Below are 17,727 nucleotides of genomic sequence, written 5' to 3'. Positions count from 1 at the left end.
AGGTACAGGGTTAGATACAGAGTAAAGCTCCCTCTACACTGTCCCATCAAACACTCCCAGGGCAGGTACAGGGTTAGAGACAGAGTAAAGCTCCCTCTGCACTGTCCCATCAAACACTCCCAGGGCAGGTACAGGGTTAGATACAGAGTAAAGCTCCCTCTACACTGTCCCATCACACACTCCCAGGGCAGGTACAGGGTTAGATGCAGAGTAAAGCTCCCTCAACACTGTCCCATCAAACACTCCCAGGGCAGGTACAGGGTTAGATACAGAGTAAAGCTCCCTCTACACTGTCCCATCAAACACTCCCAGGGCAGGTACAGGGTTAGATACAGAGTAAAGCTCCCTCTGCACTGTCCCATCAAACAGTCCCAGGGCAGGTACAGGGTTAGATACAGAGTAAAGCTCCCTCTACACTGTCCCATCAAACACTCCCAGGGCAGGTACAGGGTTAGATACAGAGTAAAGCTCCCTCTACACTGTCCCATCAAACACTCCCAGGGCAGGTACAGGGTTAGATACAGAGTAAAGCTCCCTCTACACTGTCCCATCAAACACTCCCAGGGCAGGTACAGGGTTAGATACAGAGTAAAGCTCCCTCTACACTGTCCCATCAAACACTCCCAGGGCAGGTACAGGGTTAGATACAGAGTAAAGCTCCCTCTACACTGTCCCATCAAACACTCCCAGGGCGGGGACAGCGCGGGTTTGATTGGAGGATCTTGTGTTTCTCCAATCCCTTTCACCCCCTCAGGACATCCCAAGGCCGTTCAGAGCCAATGAAGTGCTTTGTTTTTGAAATGTGGTCACCGTTTTAATGTGGGAAACGCGACATCCAATTTGTGCACAGCAAGATCCCAGAAACAGCAGTGAGATAATGACCAGATCATCTGTTTTCAGTGATATTGGTCGAGGGATAAATATCGGGCCCAGGACCCCGGGGAGAACTCCCCCTCCCCCCTCCCACCCCCCTCCTCTGCTCTTCTTCCAATAGCGGCCGTGGGATCTTTTACATCCCACCCGAGAGGGCAGACGGGGGCCTCGGTTTAACGTCTCATCCCGAAAGACGGCCCCTCCGACAGTGCAGCGCTCCCTCAGTACCGGCACCGGGGGGAGTGTCGGGGCCTGGATTACGGGGCTCGAGTCTCTGGAGTGGGGGCTCGAACCCTCGACCTTCTGACTCCGAGAGTGAGACCGAGTGAGGCACGGGCTGACACTTCCTTTAAATTGCCTTTGTCCCCATTTGAACTTTGAAGCTGTCACGTTGAGCGAACTCCTTGAAACTACGATGTCAAGTAAAGTCTTCCCATTGGAGACTAGCGCCCTCCCCAATCCTTCCCTCCTGCCCCCCAGAACGGGCGGGGAGTGCATTTTGATCGGAACAGACTCCCGTCCGGGAGAGTTAGCTTGTCAAGTCAGCCCCCCACTCCCCCTGCCCCCATTATTTGTCTTTGAACAGACTGAATGAGTTCAGTAAAGTTCTGTAATCCAGTCAAATCTGCCGTGTGGATCACTTCATGCCTGATCGGGAATGAACCTGGTACGTTCCCAGTCTGGGAACGCCTCGATTTCAAAATTCTCATCCTCGTTTTCCAATCCCTCCATGGCCCTCGCCCCCCCTCCCAGATCTCTGCGCTCCTCCAAATCCGCCCTCTTGTCCATCCCCCGATTCCCATCACTCCTCCATTGGTGGCCGTGCCTTCAGCTGCCTGGGCCCTAAGCTCTGGAATTCCCTCCCTAAACCTCTCCGCTTCTCTCTCTCCTCCTCCAAGACGCTCCTTAAAACCGTCCTCTTGACCGAGCTTTTGGTCACCTGTCCTCATATCTCCTCGTGTCTCGGTGTCAGATTTTGTCTGATTTACGCTCCTGTGGAGTGCCCTGGGATGTTTTACACTGTTGTATAAATGCTGGTTGTTGTCATTCTCCTTGTGAACAGTCACAGAGTTTGCTGGACTGATTTATCAATTGAGAACGAACAGTTACTGGAAACGCTCGTAACACTTCGATTCAGTTAAATGGCGACCACATCCTGCTCAGGACTGGGCAACGTTACATTAAGAGATGGCGAGAGAATGAGGTCACCCATCAATTTGCGGAGAGCTGGATCACAGCAGTGGGTTTGAGCATTGGACGAATACCTGATGGAACCTCACAGAAAACAGAATCTGCAGTCCCCCATCCTGCCCATCCGTGCTGCATTTCAACACTGAATACACAGGGACTCTGTACAGTTACACAGTGAGTGACCCTCACCCTGAATAAACAGGGACTCTGTACAGTTACAGTGAGTGACCCTCACCCTGAATAAACAGGGACTCTGTACAGTTACAGTGAGTGACCCTCACCCTGAATAAACAGGGACTCTGTACAGTTACAGTGAGTGACTCTCACCCTGAATAAACAGGGACTCTGTACAGTTACACAGTGAGTGACCCTCACCCTGAATAAACAGTGACTCTGTACAGTTACACAGTGAGTGACCCTCACCCTGAATAAACAGAGACTCTGTACAGTTACACAGTGAGTGACCCTCACCCTGAATAAACAGGGACTCTGTACAGTTACACAGCGAGTGACCCTCACCCTGAATAAACAGAGACTCTGTACAGTTACACAGCGAGTGACCCTCACCCTGAATAAACAGGGACTCTGTACAGTTACACAGTGAGTGACCCTCACCCTGAATAAACAGGGACTCTGTACAGTTACAGTGAGTGACCCTCACCCTGAATAAACAGGGACTCTGTACAGTTACAGTGAGTGACCCTCACCCTGAATAAACAGGGACTCTGTACAGTTACAGTGAGTGACCCTCACCCTGAATAAACAGGGACTCTGTACAGTTACACAGTGAGTGACCCTCACCCTGAATAAACAGAGACTCTGTACAGTTACACAGTGAGTGACCCTCACCCTGAATAAACAGGGACTCTGTACAGTTACACAGCGAGTGACCCTCACCCTGAATAAACAGGGACTCTGTACAGTTACAGTGAGTGACCCTCACCCTGAATAAACAGGGACTCTGTACAGTTACACAGTGAGTGACCCTCACCCTGAATAAACAGGGACTCTGTACAGTTACACAGTGAGTGACCCTCACCCTGAATAAACAGGGACTCTGTACAGTTACACAGTGAGTGACCCTCACCCTGAATAAACAGGGACTCTGTACAGTTACACAGTGAGTGACCCTCACCCTGAATAAACAGTGACTCTGTACAGTTACAGTGAGTGACCCTCACCCTGAATAAACAGGGACTCTGTACAGTTACACAGTGAGTGACCCTCACCCTGAATAAACAGGGACTCTGTACAGTTACACAGTGAGTGACCCTCACCCTGAATAAACAGGGACTCTGTACAGTTACACAGCGAGTGACCCTCACCCTGAATAAACAGGGACTCTGTACGGTTACAGTGAGTGACCCTCACCCTGAATAAACAGGGACTCTGTACAGTTACACAGTGAGTGACCCTCACCCTGAATAAACAGGGACACTGTACAGTTACACAGTGAGTGACCCTCACCCTGAATAAACGGAGACTCTGTACAGTTACACAGTGAGTGACCCTCACCCTGAATAAACGGAGACTCTGACTGAATCCCAATCCTCGATACCCTTCGCACAGTGTCCGACGTCCTGGACTGGGGGGTGTTTGAGAATCAGATGGCGAAAGTTTTGTCTGGAACACACGCCTCCCCCGCCTAATCCCCCTCCCCTCATCCCCCTCAAACCCTCCCCTCCTCTCGTGATTTTCACGCCTGCCCGGGGTGCCAGGTGAACTGGGCGCGCGGCCTGTTCCAGGGGGCAGGGGGTAAGGAGCTGGGTGGTTGGCGACTGATCGCTGGATGGAGAGAGAGGGGAGCGGTGCAGGGTGACGGAAGCCTCTTGGAGAGGCTCACCCAGGGGTGGCAATCCGGAGCAGGGCTGGCAGTGCCAACCTGGGCGGCGCAGCAGCAAGCTGAGGGCAGCCGAAGTGAACTGCCTGCTCCTGCTGGCTGGGTGGCATTTAACCCGGGCTGTGATGGAGGCACCTTTGCATTGCCCTGGATGCAATGCAGGGAGAAGGGATGGAGGCCACTGTTTACCTGCTACTTGCTGCTTGCCTGCTGCATTCAATCCTCAGCCATTACCCTGGGGGAGGCTGATTGACAGGCGGTGCCAAGGAGGAGGAGGGAGGAGGGGGCGTGGCCTGCCAGCTGTCCATCAAGCCGGAGCCACGCCCGCCCCCCCGGGGAGAGGGAGGTCCCGCCCACCTCCCGCCTCGCCATTGGGCGGGCGGCGCCGTCCGTCAACCGGTCCCCCGCCAGCTGATTGGTCGGCCGCCCCCTGCCAATCATGACCCGAGCCTGCACTCTGATTGGTTGATGGCCGCCCGCGCGTCACGTGGGATTTGTTAAAGTCGCATTGAAGTTTCTTTTCAGTCGGCGGTCAGAAATTTTTTTTTTAAAAGTCGGGGTTTCTTTTTCCTTTGATTATTTATATATAATAAATAATTATAATAATACATATTTTCAATCATAATAATAAATATTTATAATAATAATAATTCATATCTATAAATAAACAAAAACAATCACCTCGGTTCCGCCGCGTTGGGCCTGAAGATCGAGGCCGCGTCGCCGAGCAACGACGCTCCCAGGTTGCACCGCGCCGAACAAACATGGCGGCGCCCACCCGGCGCCGGAGCATGCGCGTTAAGACGCGACCGATTCCCCCGGCCCCCCGGCGATCTCCTTCTTTCTCCGCCGCCACTATCGCCGTGATTGCCGGCGGGCGGGGGAGCGGATGTAACCGGAGGACGAGGCAATCGCTGTCATCTTGATCGGTTGGCAGGAGATGGCGGCGCGCTGCATTCTGGGACTTGTAGTGCCCGACACCGCCGCGCATGCGCACCCGCTGCCCGCCCGTCCTTTCAAAGCATTGATTTTTATTTTTTAATATACGGAGAGAGATTCGGTGAAGAATGAAAAGGGAGGCTGACAAAAAAAGGACAATTAATATCATTGCAGTAAACTGAGGGCGGGGCGCGGGGGTTTCTGGGAGTTGTAGTTGCCGTTTCCGGCGCGGACTCCATTTCCCGGCAGGCTGGGCGGGAGCCGGCGCATGCGCGGCGGAAAGCTGCGGCCCAGCGTCTGAAGGATGGAGGAGCCGGCGGCCGCTGAGGGGAAGAGGCGGCCGGAGGGTGAGGAGCCCGAGCCCGAGCCCGAGCCCGAGCGGGGCCCCGTCTCCTTCGGCTTCACCCGGACCGTCAGCAAACTCCGTGCGAAGGAGCCGAGCGTCGAGAGGGAGGCCGTGAGCGGCCTGGAGCGCGGGGAGATCCTGAGGTACCCGAGGCGGAGGGGGGAGGGGGAGGGGGGGGAGGGTTGAGTGAGGCTCACTCCTTGTATATAAAGCTCCTCCAATGTCAACATCTCTGATGGGAAATTTCCTATGTAAACATGTCACGCTGCAATTGCGACCTCCCGCCGGAGGCGGCGCTGCAGGAGATGGAAGGTGACGCTGGAGCGCCCCCGCCTGGTGGGAGGGTTTAACTCTTCCCCCTCCCCTCATTGTAGCCCCCCTCCCTCCCCTCATTGTAGCCCCCCTCCCTCCCCTCCCTCATTGTAGCCCCCCTCCCCTCATTATGAGCCCTGTCATTATTGCCCCCACCCTCCTTCACCCGAGAACATACTCTGTCTTTCACGCCCTCCTCCTCGGGGCGATTGTCTGCATTTCCTACCCGTGTGTCGGCCCGTGCCTCAGTGGACCTCACTCTCACCTCGGAGTCAGAAGGTCGAGGGTTCGAGCCCCCCCCACTCCAGAGACTCGAGCCCCGTAATCCAGGCCCCGACACTCACCCCGGTGCCGGTACTGAGGGAGCGCCGCACTGTCGGAGGGGCCGTCTTTTGGGACGAGACGTTAAACCGAGGCCCCCCCCCCTCCGTCTGCCCTCTCAGGTGGGACGTAAAAGATCCCACGGCCGCTATTGGAAGAAGAGCAGAGGGGGAGGGGAGTTCCCCCAGATGATCTGGTCATTTACCACATCGCTGTTTGTGGGATCTTGCTGTGCGCAAATTGGCTGCTGCGTTTCCCACTTTACAACAGTGACCACACTTCGAAAAAAAAGTACTTCATTGGCCATGAAACACTTTGGGACGTCCTGAGGCTGTCGAAATGGGAGTTCTTTTTTCGCTGTTAGGAGTTTTGATTCTACTTTTTTGTCGGTGTTTAACGTTGACTGTGATCTGCTTCTGTATGTAAACATTTTCTGTGATGCCCGGGGTGATGCTGTGGTGTAAGATTCTCCCACCTGTATAGGGGGAGAGTGGAGATCCTGAGGTGTGTATATATATATATAGGTATTCTTGAGCAGCGGGACCCCAGTCAAGTGCAGAAAGCCAGGAAAGGGTGGAATTTATCCTCAGACTTGGAGGGAGAGCAACCACGACATGCACTTAGTCCAAATGTATAATGTCTCATCCGAAAGACGGCCCCTCTGACAGTGCAGCACTCCCTTGGTGAGACCACATCTGGAGTATAGTGTGCAGTTTTGGTCTCCTTATCTGAGGAAGGATGTCCTTGCCATGGAGGGAGTGCAACGAAGGTTTACCAGACTGATTCCTGGGATGGCAGGACTGACGTATGAGGAGAGATTGGGTCGACTAGGCCTATATTCACTAGAGTTTAGAAGAATGAGAGGTGATCTCATTGAAACATATAAAATTCTAACAGGACGAGACAGACTAGATGCAGGGAGGATGTTCCCGATGGCTGGGGAGTCCAGAACGAGGGCTCACAGTCTCAGGATACGGGGTATGCCATTTAGAACCGAGATGAGGAGAAATCTCTTCACTCAGAGGGTGGTGAACCTGTGGAATTCTCTACCACAGAAGACAGTGGAGGCCGAGTCATTAGATGTATTCAAGAAGGAGATAGATAGATTTCTTAATGCTAAAGGGATCAAGGGATATGGGGAAAAAGCAGGATCAGGGTACTGAGTTAGACGATCAGCCATGATCATTTTGAATGGCGGAGCAGGCCCGAGGGGCCGAATGGCCAACTCTTGCTCCTATTTTCTATGTTTCTATGAGGGAGAAAGGAATAGAAGGATATGGTGATAGAGTGAGATGAAGTAGGGAGGGAGGAGGCTCGTGTGGAGCATGAACACCGGGATAGCCCAGTTGGGCCGAATGGCCTGTTTCACCTGGCCAATTACAGCGCTCTGTTCTGGGACTGCGCCCGTTCGCTTGTGTCCATCGATGATTTGGATATCGGGCCGCAGCGAGTGCGGTGCAGGATGGCAGGCGAGCCGACAATCGGGGATCTCGCAAATAACCCTGAGGGCCAAAGGGAACTGCGAGGGGGATATTGGTGGATGGAGGAATGGGTAACAGAAGTGGCAGATGGAATTCAATGTGTCATCTTGAGCTGGTACTTTATGGTAAAATAAATGTAATAAGAAGGAATCGTAGACTGATAGAGCACAGGAGGAGGCCACTCGGGCCAGCATGCCTGTGCTGGCTCTTTGAAAGAGTTCTCCAATTAGTCCCACACTCCCCACTGCTCTTTCCCTGCAAATTTTTTCCCTTCGAGTATTTCTCCAATTCCCCTTTTGAAAGTTATTATTGAATCTGCTTCCACCGCCCTTTCAGGCAGTGAATTCCAGATCAGAACAACTCGCTGCGTCAAAAAACATTCTCCTCATCTCCCCTCTGGTTCTTTCCCCGATTATCTTAAATCCGTGTCCTCTGGTCACCGACCCTCCTGCCCACTGGAAACAGTTTCTCCTTATTTACTCCATCAAAACCCTTCCTGATTTTGAACACCTCGATCAAATCTCTCCAGTCTCTCCACATAACTGAAAGAAAGAACCTGTGTTTCTCCGGCCCCTTTCACCACCTCAGAACGTCCCGAAGCGTCTCACAGCCAATGAAGTACTTTTTGAAGTGCGGTCACTGTTGTAATGTAGGAAAAGCAGCAGCCAATTTACGCACAGCAAGATCCCACAAACAGCAATGTGATAAATGACCAGATCGTCTGTTTTATGGTGGTTGAGGGACAAATATCGGCCCCAGGACCCTGGGGAGAACTCTCCCCCCACCCCCACCCCAACTCTTCTTCCAGTAGCGGCCGTGGGATCTTTTACGTCCCACCTGAGGGCAACTAGGGATGGGCAATAAATGCCGGCCTTGCCAGCGACACCCACGTCCCGAGAACGAATTTTTAAAAAGACATAGATTACAGAGCAGGACCTGTGGGGGTTTGGGGAGGAGGTTTAACCTCAGGGTTATTGCTGGTCAGTGTAGGAATAGTAAAATAAGGGTGAGGGGAAGCCTCTCATCTTTAGGGGCCCAGCCCCGTTTGGACCTGTAAAAGATGGACGGGCTTCACCAGAACAGGGCTGGGAGATTAACTAGTGCCGAGAGAGAGAGAGAGAGCCACTGGGGAGGGAGAGACACTGAGGGACGGAGGAAAGAGAGATACTGAGGGTCTGGGGAGAAGATTTGAATTCATGGGAGAGAAGGAGGAAAAAATAGATTAAGAGGAGGAACTTAAAAGATTGGCAGTACTCAAAGTAGAAAAGTCTCCCGGTCCAGACGGGATGCATCCTCGGTTACTGAGGGAAGGGTGGAAATTGCGGACACTCTGGCCACAATCTTCCAATCCTCCTTAGATATGGGGATGGTGCCGGAGGACTGGAGGATTGTAAATGTTACACCCCTGTTCAAAAAAAGGGGAGAGGGATAAACCCGGTAATTACAGGCCAGTCAGTGTAACATCGGTGATGGGGAAACTTTTAGACACAATAATCCAGGACAAAATTAATTGTCACTTGGAAAAATATGAGCTAATAAATAAAAGTCAGCACGGATTAGTTAAAGGCAAATCGTGTTTGACTGACTTGATTGAGTTCTTTGATGAAGTGACGGAGAGGGTCGATGAGGGCAGAGCGGTTGATGTTGTATATTTGGACTTTCAAAAGGCATTTGATAAAGTGCCACATAATAGACTTGTTCGCAAAATTAAAGCCCATGGGATTAAAGGGACAGTGGGCAGTGTGGATACAGAATTGTCTAAGGGACAGAAAGCAGAGAGTAGTGGTGAACGGTTGTTTTTCAGACTGGAGGGAAGTTTACAGTGGTGTTCCCCAGGGGTCAGTATTAGGACCACTGCTCTTTTTGAGATATATTAATGACCTGGACTTGGGTATAGAGGGAATAATTTCAAAGTTTGCAGATGACACGAAACTCGGGAATGTAGTAAACAGTGAGGAGGATAGTAACAGACCTCAGGAGGACACGGACAGACTGGTGAAATGGGCAGACACATGGCGGATTGAAATTTAACACAGAGAAGTGTGAAGTGATGAATTTTGGTCGGAAGAATGAGGAGAGGCAAAATAAACTAAATGGTACAATTTTAAAGGGAGTGCAGGAACAGAGCGACCTGGGGGGTGTGTGTACACAAATCTTTGAAGGTGGCGGGACAAGTTGAGAAGGCTGTTAAAAAAGCATACAGGATCCTAGGCTTTATTAATAGATTATTTTACAACACCAAGTTATAGTCCAGCAATTTTATTTTAAATTCACAAGCTTTCGGAGGCTACCTCCTTCCTCAGGTGAACGATGTGGAAATGAAGTCCTCGAAATGAAGTCGCATTTATAATTCACAGAACAATGCTTGGTGATTACAGACAGTTTTTTCAACTGCCCGTTGCCAAGGCAATCAGTGTGCAGACAGACAGGTGTTACCTGCCAGGTCTCAGAATATACAAATCACAAAAAAAACAACAAACAAAAAAAAACAGAGATAGAGAGGTAGAAACATAGAAAAGACAGCAATTGACCCGTTATATTAAAAACAGATAACATTTGTTTGCTGGTGGGGTAACGTGTAGCGTGACATGAACCCAAGATCCCGGTTGAGGCCGTCCTCATGGGTGCGGAACTTGGCTATCAATTTCTGCTCGACGATTTTGCGTTGTCGTGTGTCTCGAAGGCCGCCTTGGAGTACGCTTACCCGAAGGTCGGTGGCTGAATGTCCTTGACTGCTGAAGTGTTCCCCGACTGGGAGGGAACCCTCCTGTTTGGCGATTGTTGCGCGGTGTCCGTTCATCCGTTGTCGCAGTGTCTGCATGGTCTCGCCAATGTACCATGCTCTGGGGCATCCTTTCCTGCAACGTATGAGGTAGACAACGTTGGCCGAGTCACAGGAGTATGAACCATGCACCTGGTGGGTGGTGTCCTCTCGTGTGATGGTGGTATCTGTGTCGATGATCTGGCATGTCTTGCAGAGGTTACCGCGGCAGGGTTGTGTGGTGTCGTGGACGCTGTTCTCCTGAAAGCTGGGTAATTTGCTGCGAACGATGGTCTGTTTGAGGTTGGGTGGCTGTTTAAAGGCGAGTAGTGGAGGTGTGGGGATGGCCATAGCGAGGTGTTCGTCGTCATTGATGACATGTTGAAGGCTGCGGAGAACATGGCGTAGTTTCTCCGCTCCGGGGAAGTACTGGACGACGAAGGGTACTCTGTTGGTTGCGTCCCGTGTTAGTCTCCTGAGGAGGTCTATGCGATTTTTTGCTGTGGCCCGTCGGAACTGTCGATCGATGAGTCGAGCGTCATATCCCGTTCTTACTAGGGCGTCTTTCAGCGTCTGTAGGTGTCCATCGCGTTCCTCCTCGTCTGAGCAGACCCTGTGTATTCGCAGGGCCTGTCCATAGGGGATGGCCTCTTTGACGTGGTTAGGGTGGAAGCTGGAAAAGTGGAGCATCGTGAGGTTGTCCGTGGGCTTGCGGTAGAGTGAGGTGCTGAGGTGCCCGTCTTTGATGGAGATTCGTGTGTCCAAGAAAGAAACTGATTCTGAGGAGTAGTCCATGGTGAGCTTGATGGTGGGATGGAACTTGTTGATGTTATCGTGTAGTCTCTTCAGTGATTCTTCGCCGTGGGTCCATAGAAAGAAAATGTCATCGATGTATCTGGTGTATAGTGTTGGTTGGAGGTCTTGTGCAGTGAAGAAGTCCTGCTCGAACTTGTGCATGAAAATGTTGGCGTATTGGGGTGCGAATTTGGTCCCCATGGCTGTTCCGTGTGTTTGGGTAAAGAACTGGTTATTGAAGGTGAAGACATTGTGATCCAGGATGAAGCGGATGAGTTGTAGGATGGCGTCCGGAGATTGGCTGTTGTTGGTGTTGAGTATTGATGCTGTCGCAGCGATGCCGTCATCGTGGGGGATACTGGTGTATCGTGCCGAGACGTCCATCGTGGTGAGAAGTGTTCCTGGTTCAACTGGTCCGTGGGTACTGAGTTTTTGTAGGAAGTCTGTAGTGTCGCGACAGAAGCTGGGGGTTCCCTGTACGATGGGTTTCAGGATGCCCTCGATGTATCTACACGATAACATCAACAAGTTCCATCCCACCATCAAGCTCACCATGGACTACTCCTCAGAATCAGTTTCTTTCTTGGACACACGAATCTCCATCAAAGACGGGCACCTCAGCACCTCACTCTACCGCAAGCCCACGGACAACCTCACGATGCTCCACTTTTCCAGCTTCCACCCTAACCACGTCAAAGAGGCCATCCCCTATGGACAGGCCCTGCGAATACACAGGGTCTGCTCAGACGAGGAGGAACGGGATGGACACCTACAGACTCTGAAAGACGCCCTAGTAAGAACGGGATATGACGCTCGACTCGTCGATCGACAGTTCCGACGGGCCACAGCAAAAAATCGCATAGACCTCCTCAGGAGACTAACACGGGACGCAACCAACAGAGTACCTTCGTCGTCCAGTACTTCCCTGGAGCGGAGAAACTACGCCATGTTCTCCGCAGCCTTCAACATGTCATCAATGACGACGAACACCTCGCTATGGCCATCCCCACACCTCCACTACTCGCCTTTAAACAGCCACCCAACCTCAAACAGACCATTGTTCGCAGCAAATTACCCAGCTTTCAGGAGAACAGCGTCCACGACGCCACACAACCCTGCCACGGTAACCTCTGCAAGACATGCCAGATCATCGACACAGATACCACCATCACACGAGAGGACTCCACCCACCAGGTGCATGGTTCATACTCCTGTGACTCGGCCAACGTTGTCTACCTCATACGTTGCAGGAAAGGAAGCCCCAGAGCATGGTACATTGGCGAGACCATGCAGACACTGCGACAACGGATGAACGGACACCGCGCAACAATCGCCAAACAGGAGGGTTCCCTCCCAGTCGGGGAACACTTCAGCAGTCAAGGACATTCAGCCACCGACCTTCGGGTAAGCGTTCTCCAAGGCGGCCTTCGAGACACATGACAACGCAAAATCGTCGAGCAGAAATTGATAGCCAAGTTCCGCACCCATGAGGACGGCCTCAACCGGGATCTTGGGTTCATGTCACGCTGCACGTAACCCCACCAGCGAACAAATATTATCTGTTTTTAATATAACGGGTCAGTTGCTGTCTTTTCTATGTTTCTACCTCTCTATCTCTGTTTTTTTTTGTTTGTTGTTTTTATTGTGATTTGTATATTCTGAGACCTGGCAGGTAACACCTGTCTGTCTGCACACTGATTGCCTTGGCAACGGGCAGTTGAAAAAACTGTCTGTAATCACCAAGCATTGTTCTGTGAATTATAAATGCGACTTCATTTCGAGGACTTCATTTCCACATCGTTCACCTGAGGAAGGAGGTAGCCTCCGAAAGCTTGTGAATTTAAAATAAAATTGTTGGACTATAACTTGGTGTTGTAAAATTGTTTACAATTGTCAACCCCAGTCCATCACCGGCATCTCCACATCTTTATTAATAGAGGCACAGAGTACAAAAGCAAGGGAGTTATGCTAAACCTTTCTAAAACACTGGTTTGGCCCCGGCTGGAGTATTGTGTCCAATTCTGGGCACCGCACTTTAGGAAGGATGTGAAGGCCTTAGAGAGGGTGCAGAGGAGATTTACTGGAATGGTCCCAGGGATGAGGGACTCCAGTTATGTGGAGAGACTGGAGAATCTGGGATTGTTCTCCTCAGAGCAGAGAAGGTTAAGGGGAGATTTAATCGAGGTGTTCAAAATCAGGAAGAGGTTTTGATGGAGTAAATAAGGAGAAACTGTTTCCAGTGGGCAGGAGGGTCGGTAACCAGAGGACACAGATTTAAGGTAATCGGGAAAAGACCCAGAGGGGGAGATGAGGAGAATGTTTTTTTACGCAGCGAGTTGTTCTGATCTGGAATTCACTGCCTGAACGGGCGGTGGAAGCAGATTCAATAATAACTTTCAAAAGGGGAACTGGAGAAATATTTGAAGGAATAATTTGCAGGGGAATGGGGAAAGAGTGGGACTGATTGGATCGATCTTTCAAAGAGCCGGCACAGGCACGAGGGGCTGAATGGCCTCCTGTGCTGTATGATTCTAGGAGGGAGAGAGAATTTGCATTTGGAGGAGGAGGAGGAGGAGGAGCAACAACTACTAAGAGACTGGGGGAAGAGAGAGGGAGAAGTAGTGATACTGAGGGATGGGGGAGGGAGAGATTGAGAGACTGGAGGAGTGAGAAGGAGGGATAGACACTAACATGCTTTGAGGTGCCCTGTTAGTGAACTCCTTCAGTCCAGCAGACGGTGAGGGAATGTAATGAGGAGGTAGGTGTCTCGCAGCTCCTGTGCAGCACATTCTGCGTCTGCCTCTCTCTCTCTTTCTCACCTGCCCATCTCTCTCTCTCTCTCTCTTTCCCCCCCCCCAGCGTAAAACCCCGCGAGAGGCCCCGGGAACTGATCATCCCGCTGATTCAGAAGAACCGATGGCACAGGCCGGAGCCTGGGGGTAAAGTGAAGGAGGAGAAGCCGGGCGGGGCTCAGGAGGACCCGGAGGTTCTGTCCAGGGCAGTGCAGGAGCTGATCGAAGGTACGTCCGGAGGGAGAGGCGAGGGTGTGGGGGCTTGTGGCAGCTGGTCAATCGCTAGTTCAGGGGAGATTTGAGAGTCACGAGGGGTTTTGATCGAGTAAATAAGGAGAAACTGTTTCCAGTGGCAGGAGGGTCGGTAACCAGGGTTCGAGGGGCTGAATGGCCTCCTCCTGTTCCTGTGTAACAGTCTCGAGGGGCTGAATGGCCTCCTCCTGTTCCTGTGTAAGTCTCGAGGGTCTGAATGGCTCTGTCGAGGTCTAAGTTCGTTCTTCAAAAGCCTGTGGAATGTAGGAGGAAGGGGAGACGGAGGGAGGGGGAGGGAGTCCCACTGTCTGGATGTCCCTGGGAAAGAAGGGGGGCAGAGTGGGAGAGGGTGCGATGAGTCTCGAATCCAACACTGAGGATACGGGGAGGAGGGAGAGGGTGTCGGACGGGAGGTAAAATGGAGAGAGGCGAGTGGGTGGTGCAAAGGTTGGTGGGTGGGTGGGGGTTTACACGGTCCCCGTGACACTCCCCCTGCTCAGCTCTCCCCTCTGTGTTCAGAGTCGCAGAAGTACCAGGAGAAGTGGAAGGAAGCAAGCTGTGAGAATATCAACATTCCTCTCCTGGTGCAGAACCAGGCCCCCAGCGGCTTCGAGGACGGGGAGGTGGTCAACGTGGAGCTGCGGCCCGAGTCGGTAGGTGCGTCCCCGGGGTGACGGGTCGCCTGGGGCGGGGGGGGGGGGGTCAGGGCGTCGCCGCGCAGCTCCCCCAGTCGAAGAGTTGTACCTCCGGAGTGGCGAGTGGGACCTCCCCCGGGGCCCGTCGGGAGGAGCTTGGAGGGGCGGGGCTTGCCGGACACCGGAGGGGGAGCTCCCAGCCCCGCCCCGCCGCAGCTTATCGACCAGGAGAGGCCCCACGCCTTCCCCAATCCGGGAGTAACTTCAGGCCGGAGTGTCCGGTTTCCCTTCAAGGCGGGAGGGGAGGAGCCTCCGCAGCAGGGAGGGAGGCCGCTCTCCGTCTCCCCCCCCCCGATATCCGCGGGCCCCTCGGAGTCACGTGGCGGGCGATGACGGTCGGAGGCCCCTCCCCCCGCCCACCGAAACCTGCCGAGGTCGCCCCGTTTAAAACGGAGGTGAGAGTGCTGCCTTCTGCAGTTGAATAGCTCGCGTTCCCACCGCTGTGGCTGGAGGCCGGTACCTCCAGCGCGCTGATTCGGATTTCCTCCTCGATGCGGTAAACGCCTCTCCCCGCTCACGCCTCACGCGACAGGGGTTGTGGGGGACACAGACCCGTCCTCCCCTCACCCTGCGATGGGACGTCCCTGAAGCAGGTCTCTCGATGGGATGGAGTTGGTGGCGCTGGTGCGTCAATACAGCTCCTCGATTCCAGTCACACACAGTCCCGAGTAGGAGCGGTGGGGACTGGCTGCGTAGGGAGGGGGGGGGCGTTCCAGCGTGGAGAAAGGGGAGTGTGGGGAGGGACCAGTCTCATTCTCCCCCTCCCTGAAGTTCTCGTCCCTCACTGGGCGACGACTCCAGGGCTCACCCGGGCGACCTGTTCTTCGCCCGCTAACTTCGGCCAATCGACCGTGGGAGGATCGCAGCCGAGCCTGATCCTGACCCCCCCCCCCCCCCCACTTCCCCAACGGAGGGTCACTGGATCTGATCTGCGGTCGAGGGACGCTGTCAAACCAGAGAGCAGGCTTGCTGTTTAAATCTGCGTTGGCGCCGAGACTCTGGACTCCACCCGCACCCCCGCCCACCTCCCTGCCCCTCAAAACAGCAGAGTCGTGAGAATGCAGTAACCAGCCGACACCTGCAGGGGGAGCGGCGTCACACCGCACCCTGCAGCTCAGGAGGAGGAACTGCAGGCACAGGGCGACTGGGAGACTCTCCCTTCCCCCGCCCCCTCTCGCCCGCCGTCCCCGCCCCCCTCTCGCCCGCCGTCCCCGCCCTCCTCTCGCCCGCCGTCCCCGCCCCTCTCGCCCGCCGTCCCCGCCCCCTCTCAGCCCGCCGTCCCCCGCCCCCTCTCGCCCGCCGTCCCCGCCCCCTCTCGCCCGCCGTCCCCGCCCCCTCTCGCCCGCCGTCCCCGCCCCCTCTCGCCCGCCGTCCCCGCCCCCTCTCAGCCCGCCGTCCCCCGCCCCCTCTCGCCCGCCGTCCCCGCCCCCCTCTCGCCCGATTTACTCCTGGGACGGGAGGTTTCACTCCGTTAAAGTCAGTTTATAAACAGTTGTACTGAACCTGGGTGCGGTTGAAGAACACTGATGCAGGCTGCCACCGAGTTGCCCTCGTAACCCCATCGACCCCTCCGACCCCTCCCGTTACACCCCCTTCCCCCAAGTGAGGGCGGCCAATCCTCCAAGCCCAGGATGTCTCACCAGGATACACCAGCGAGCATCCGATAGAAGTGGGATGGAATGCGGGAGGGGTGGGCGGTGAGTGTGGGCCTCACAGTCTGGACACATCGCTCTCCATGGCGGTTATCCCCCCCCCCGTTACAGCGATGGGGATCAATACGGGGGGGGTGGGGTGGCCAATTAGGAAGGTTTGCTGATTTTGCCGCGTGATTTGTCTCCTTTCCCTGCCCCCCCCCCCCCCGAGCGTGGGCTGAGCGACTGTGGAGGCGGCGCTGACCCACCCTGCCTGGGTGTTCCCTCTGCTTAGTCCACAGACGCAGACTATGAGTCGGTGCCCGTGGACGCTTACGGGTTGGCCATGCTGCGGGGGATGGGCTGGAAGGAGGGCGAGGGCATCGGACGGACCTTCAAACAGTGAGTGACCGAGAGGGTGGGCTCCCTGCAACCCCAGATTGTCTCCCCGTTTATGGGGGTCCCTGTGAGAGGAGAGGAGAGGAGAGGAGGGGAGGTCTCCCTGTTTATTGGGATTCCCGTAGGGGGAAGGGTAGGTCTCCCTGTTTATGGGGATCCCTGAGAGGGGAGAGGGGTGGGGTCTCCCTGTTTGTGGGGGTCCCTGTGAGGTGGGTGGGGTCTCCTTTTTGTGGGGGTCCCTGTGAGGTGGGTGCAGTCTCCTTTTTGTGGGGGTCCCTGTGAGGTGGGTGGGGTCTCCCTTTTGTGGGGGGTCCCTGTGAGGTGGGTGGGGTCTCCCTTTTGTGGGGGTCCCTGTGAGGTGGGTGGGGTCTCCCTTTGTGGGGGTCCCTGTGAGGTGGGTGGGGTCTCCTTTTGTGGGGGGTCCCTGTGAGGTGGGTGGGGTCTCCCTTTTGTGGGGGGTCCCTGTGAGGTGGGTGGGGTCTCCCTTTTGTGGGGGGTCCCCTGTGAGGTGGGTGGGGTCTCCCTTTTGTGGGGGTCCCTGTGAGGTGGGTGGGGTCTCCCTTTTGTGGGGGTCCTGTGAGTGTGGGTGGGGTCTCCCTTTTGTGGGGGTCCCTGTGAGGTGGGTGGGGTCTCCCTTTTGTGGGGGTCCCTGTGAGGTGGGTGGGGTCTCCCTGTTTGTGGGGATTCCCGTGAGGTGGAGGGGGGTGTCTCTCCGTTTCTGGGGATCTCTGTGAGGTGGGGGGGGGTCTCCCTGTGAGGTGGGGGGGCTCTCCCTGTGAGGTGGGGGGGGGTCTCCCTGTGAGGTGGGGGGGGGTGTCTCCCTGTGAGGTGGGGGGGGGGTGTCTCCCTGTGAGGTGGGGGGGGGTCTCCCTGTGAGGTGGGGGGGGGGTCTCCCTTTGATGTGGGGGGGGGGTCTCCCTGTGAGGTGGGTGGGGGGGTGGGGGGGTCTCCCTGTGTGGGGGGGGGGTCTCCCTGTGAGGTGGGTGGGGGGGGGGTCTCCCTGTGAGTGGGTCGGGGGGGGGGGGGGGGTCTCCCTGTGAGGTGGGTGGGGGGGGGGGGGTCTCCCTGTGAGGTGGGTGGGGGGGGGGGGTCTCCCTGA

General features: G+C 54.7%; 2 protein-coding genes across 6 annotated transcripts in view; one reads left to right on the top strand and one right to left on the bottom strand.

Annotated features, from left to right (window-relative positions):
- LOC137318089 (membrane-associated guanylate kinase, WW and PDZ domain-containing protein 2-like) overlaps positions 1-4,712 on the bottom strand; it is a 51,800-nt gene extending 47,088 nt beyond the window's left edge. For 4 of the 5 annotated variants that reach the window (XM_067981061.1, XM_067981058.1, XM_067981059.1 and 1 more), the window contains exon 1: positions 4,094-4,164. Coding sequence is in view for 1 of the 5 variants with exons in the window: in XM_067981062.1 (XP_067837163.1) it covers positions 4,586-4,697 (112 nt within the window). In the remaining 4 variants the exon portion in view is untranslated. Of the gene's footprint in view, positions 1-4,093; positions 4,165-4,585 lie in introns of those variants that run through there. The other variant, XM_067981062.1, reaches the window with a different exon arrangement.
- A 388-nt stretch (positions 4,713-5,100) lies between these two features.
- gpkow (G patch domain and KOW motifs) lies at positions 5,101-16,657 on the top strand. The gene is made up of 4 exons (XM_067981063.1): positions 5,101-5,332; positions 13,719-13,879; positions 14,423-14,556; positions 16,525-16,657. Exons 1-4 carry the CDS (start codon positions 5,148-5,150, stop codon positions 16,633-16,635), a joined length of 591 nt encoding a protein of 196 aa, XP_067837164.1. The 5' UTR covers positions 5,101-5,147; the 3' UTR covers positions 16,636-16,657.
- The last annotated feature ends 1,070 nt before the right edge of the window (positions 16,658-17,727 follow it).

Source organism: Heptranchias perlo, unplaced genomic scaffold (genome assembly GCF_035084215.1).
Source record: "Heptranchias perlo isolate sHepPer1 unplaced genomic scaffold, sHepPer1.hap1 HAP1_SCAFFOLD_648, whole genome shotgun sequence".
Classification (NCBI taxonomy): Eukaryota; Metazoa; Chordata; class Chondrichthyes; order Hexanchiformes; family Hexanchidae; genus Heptranchias; species Heptranchias perlo.
Note: the sequence above shows the minus strand (reverse complement) of the source record. Positions and strands in the feature narration are given on the sequence as shown.

Excerpts from the sequence above, each read along its gene's own strand:
- gpkow (XM_067981063.1), top strand. The coding sequence starts at position 5,148 with ATGGAGGAGCCGGCGGCCGCTGAGGGGAAGAGGCGGCCGGAGGGTGAG. Across the intron at positions 13,880-14,422 it reads AGTGCAGGAGCTGATCGAAG|AGTCGCAGAAGTACCAGGAG; the intron begins GTACGTCCGGAG and ends CTCTGTGTTCAG. Across the intron at positions 14,557-16,524 it reads TGGAGCTGCGGCCCGAGTCG|TCCACAGACGCAGACTATGA; the intron begins GTAGGTGCGTCC and ends CCCTCTGCTTAG.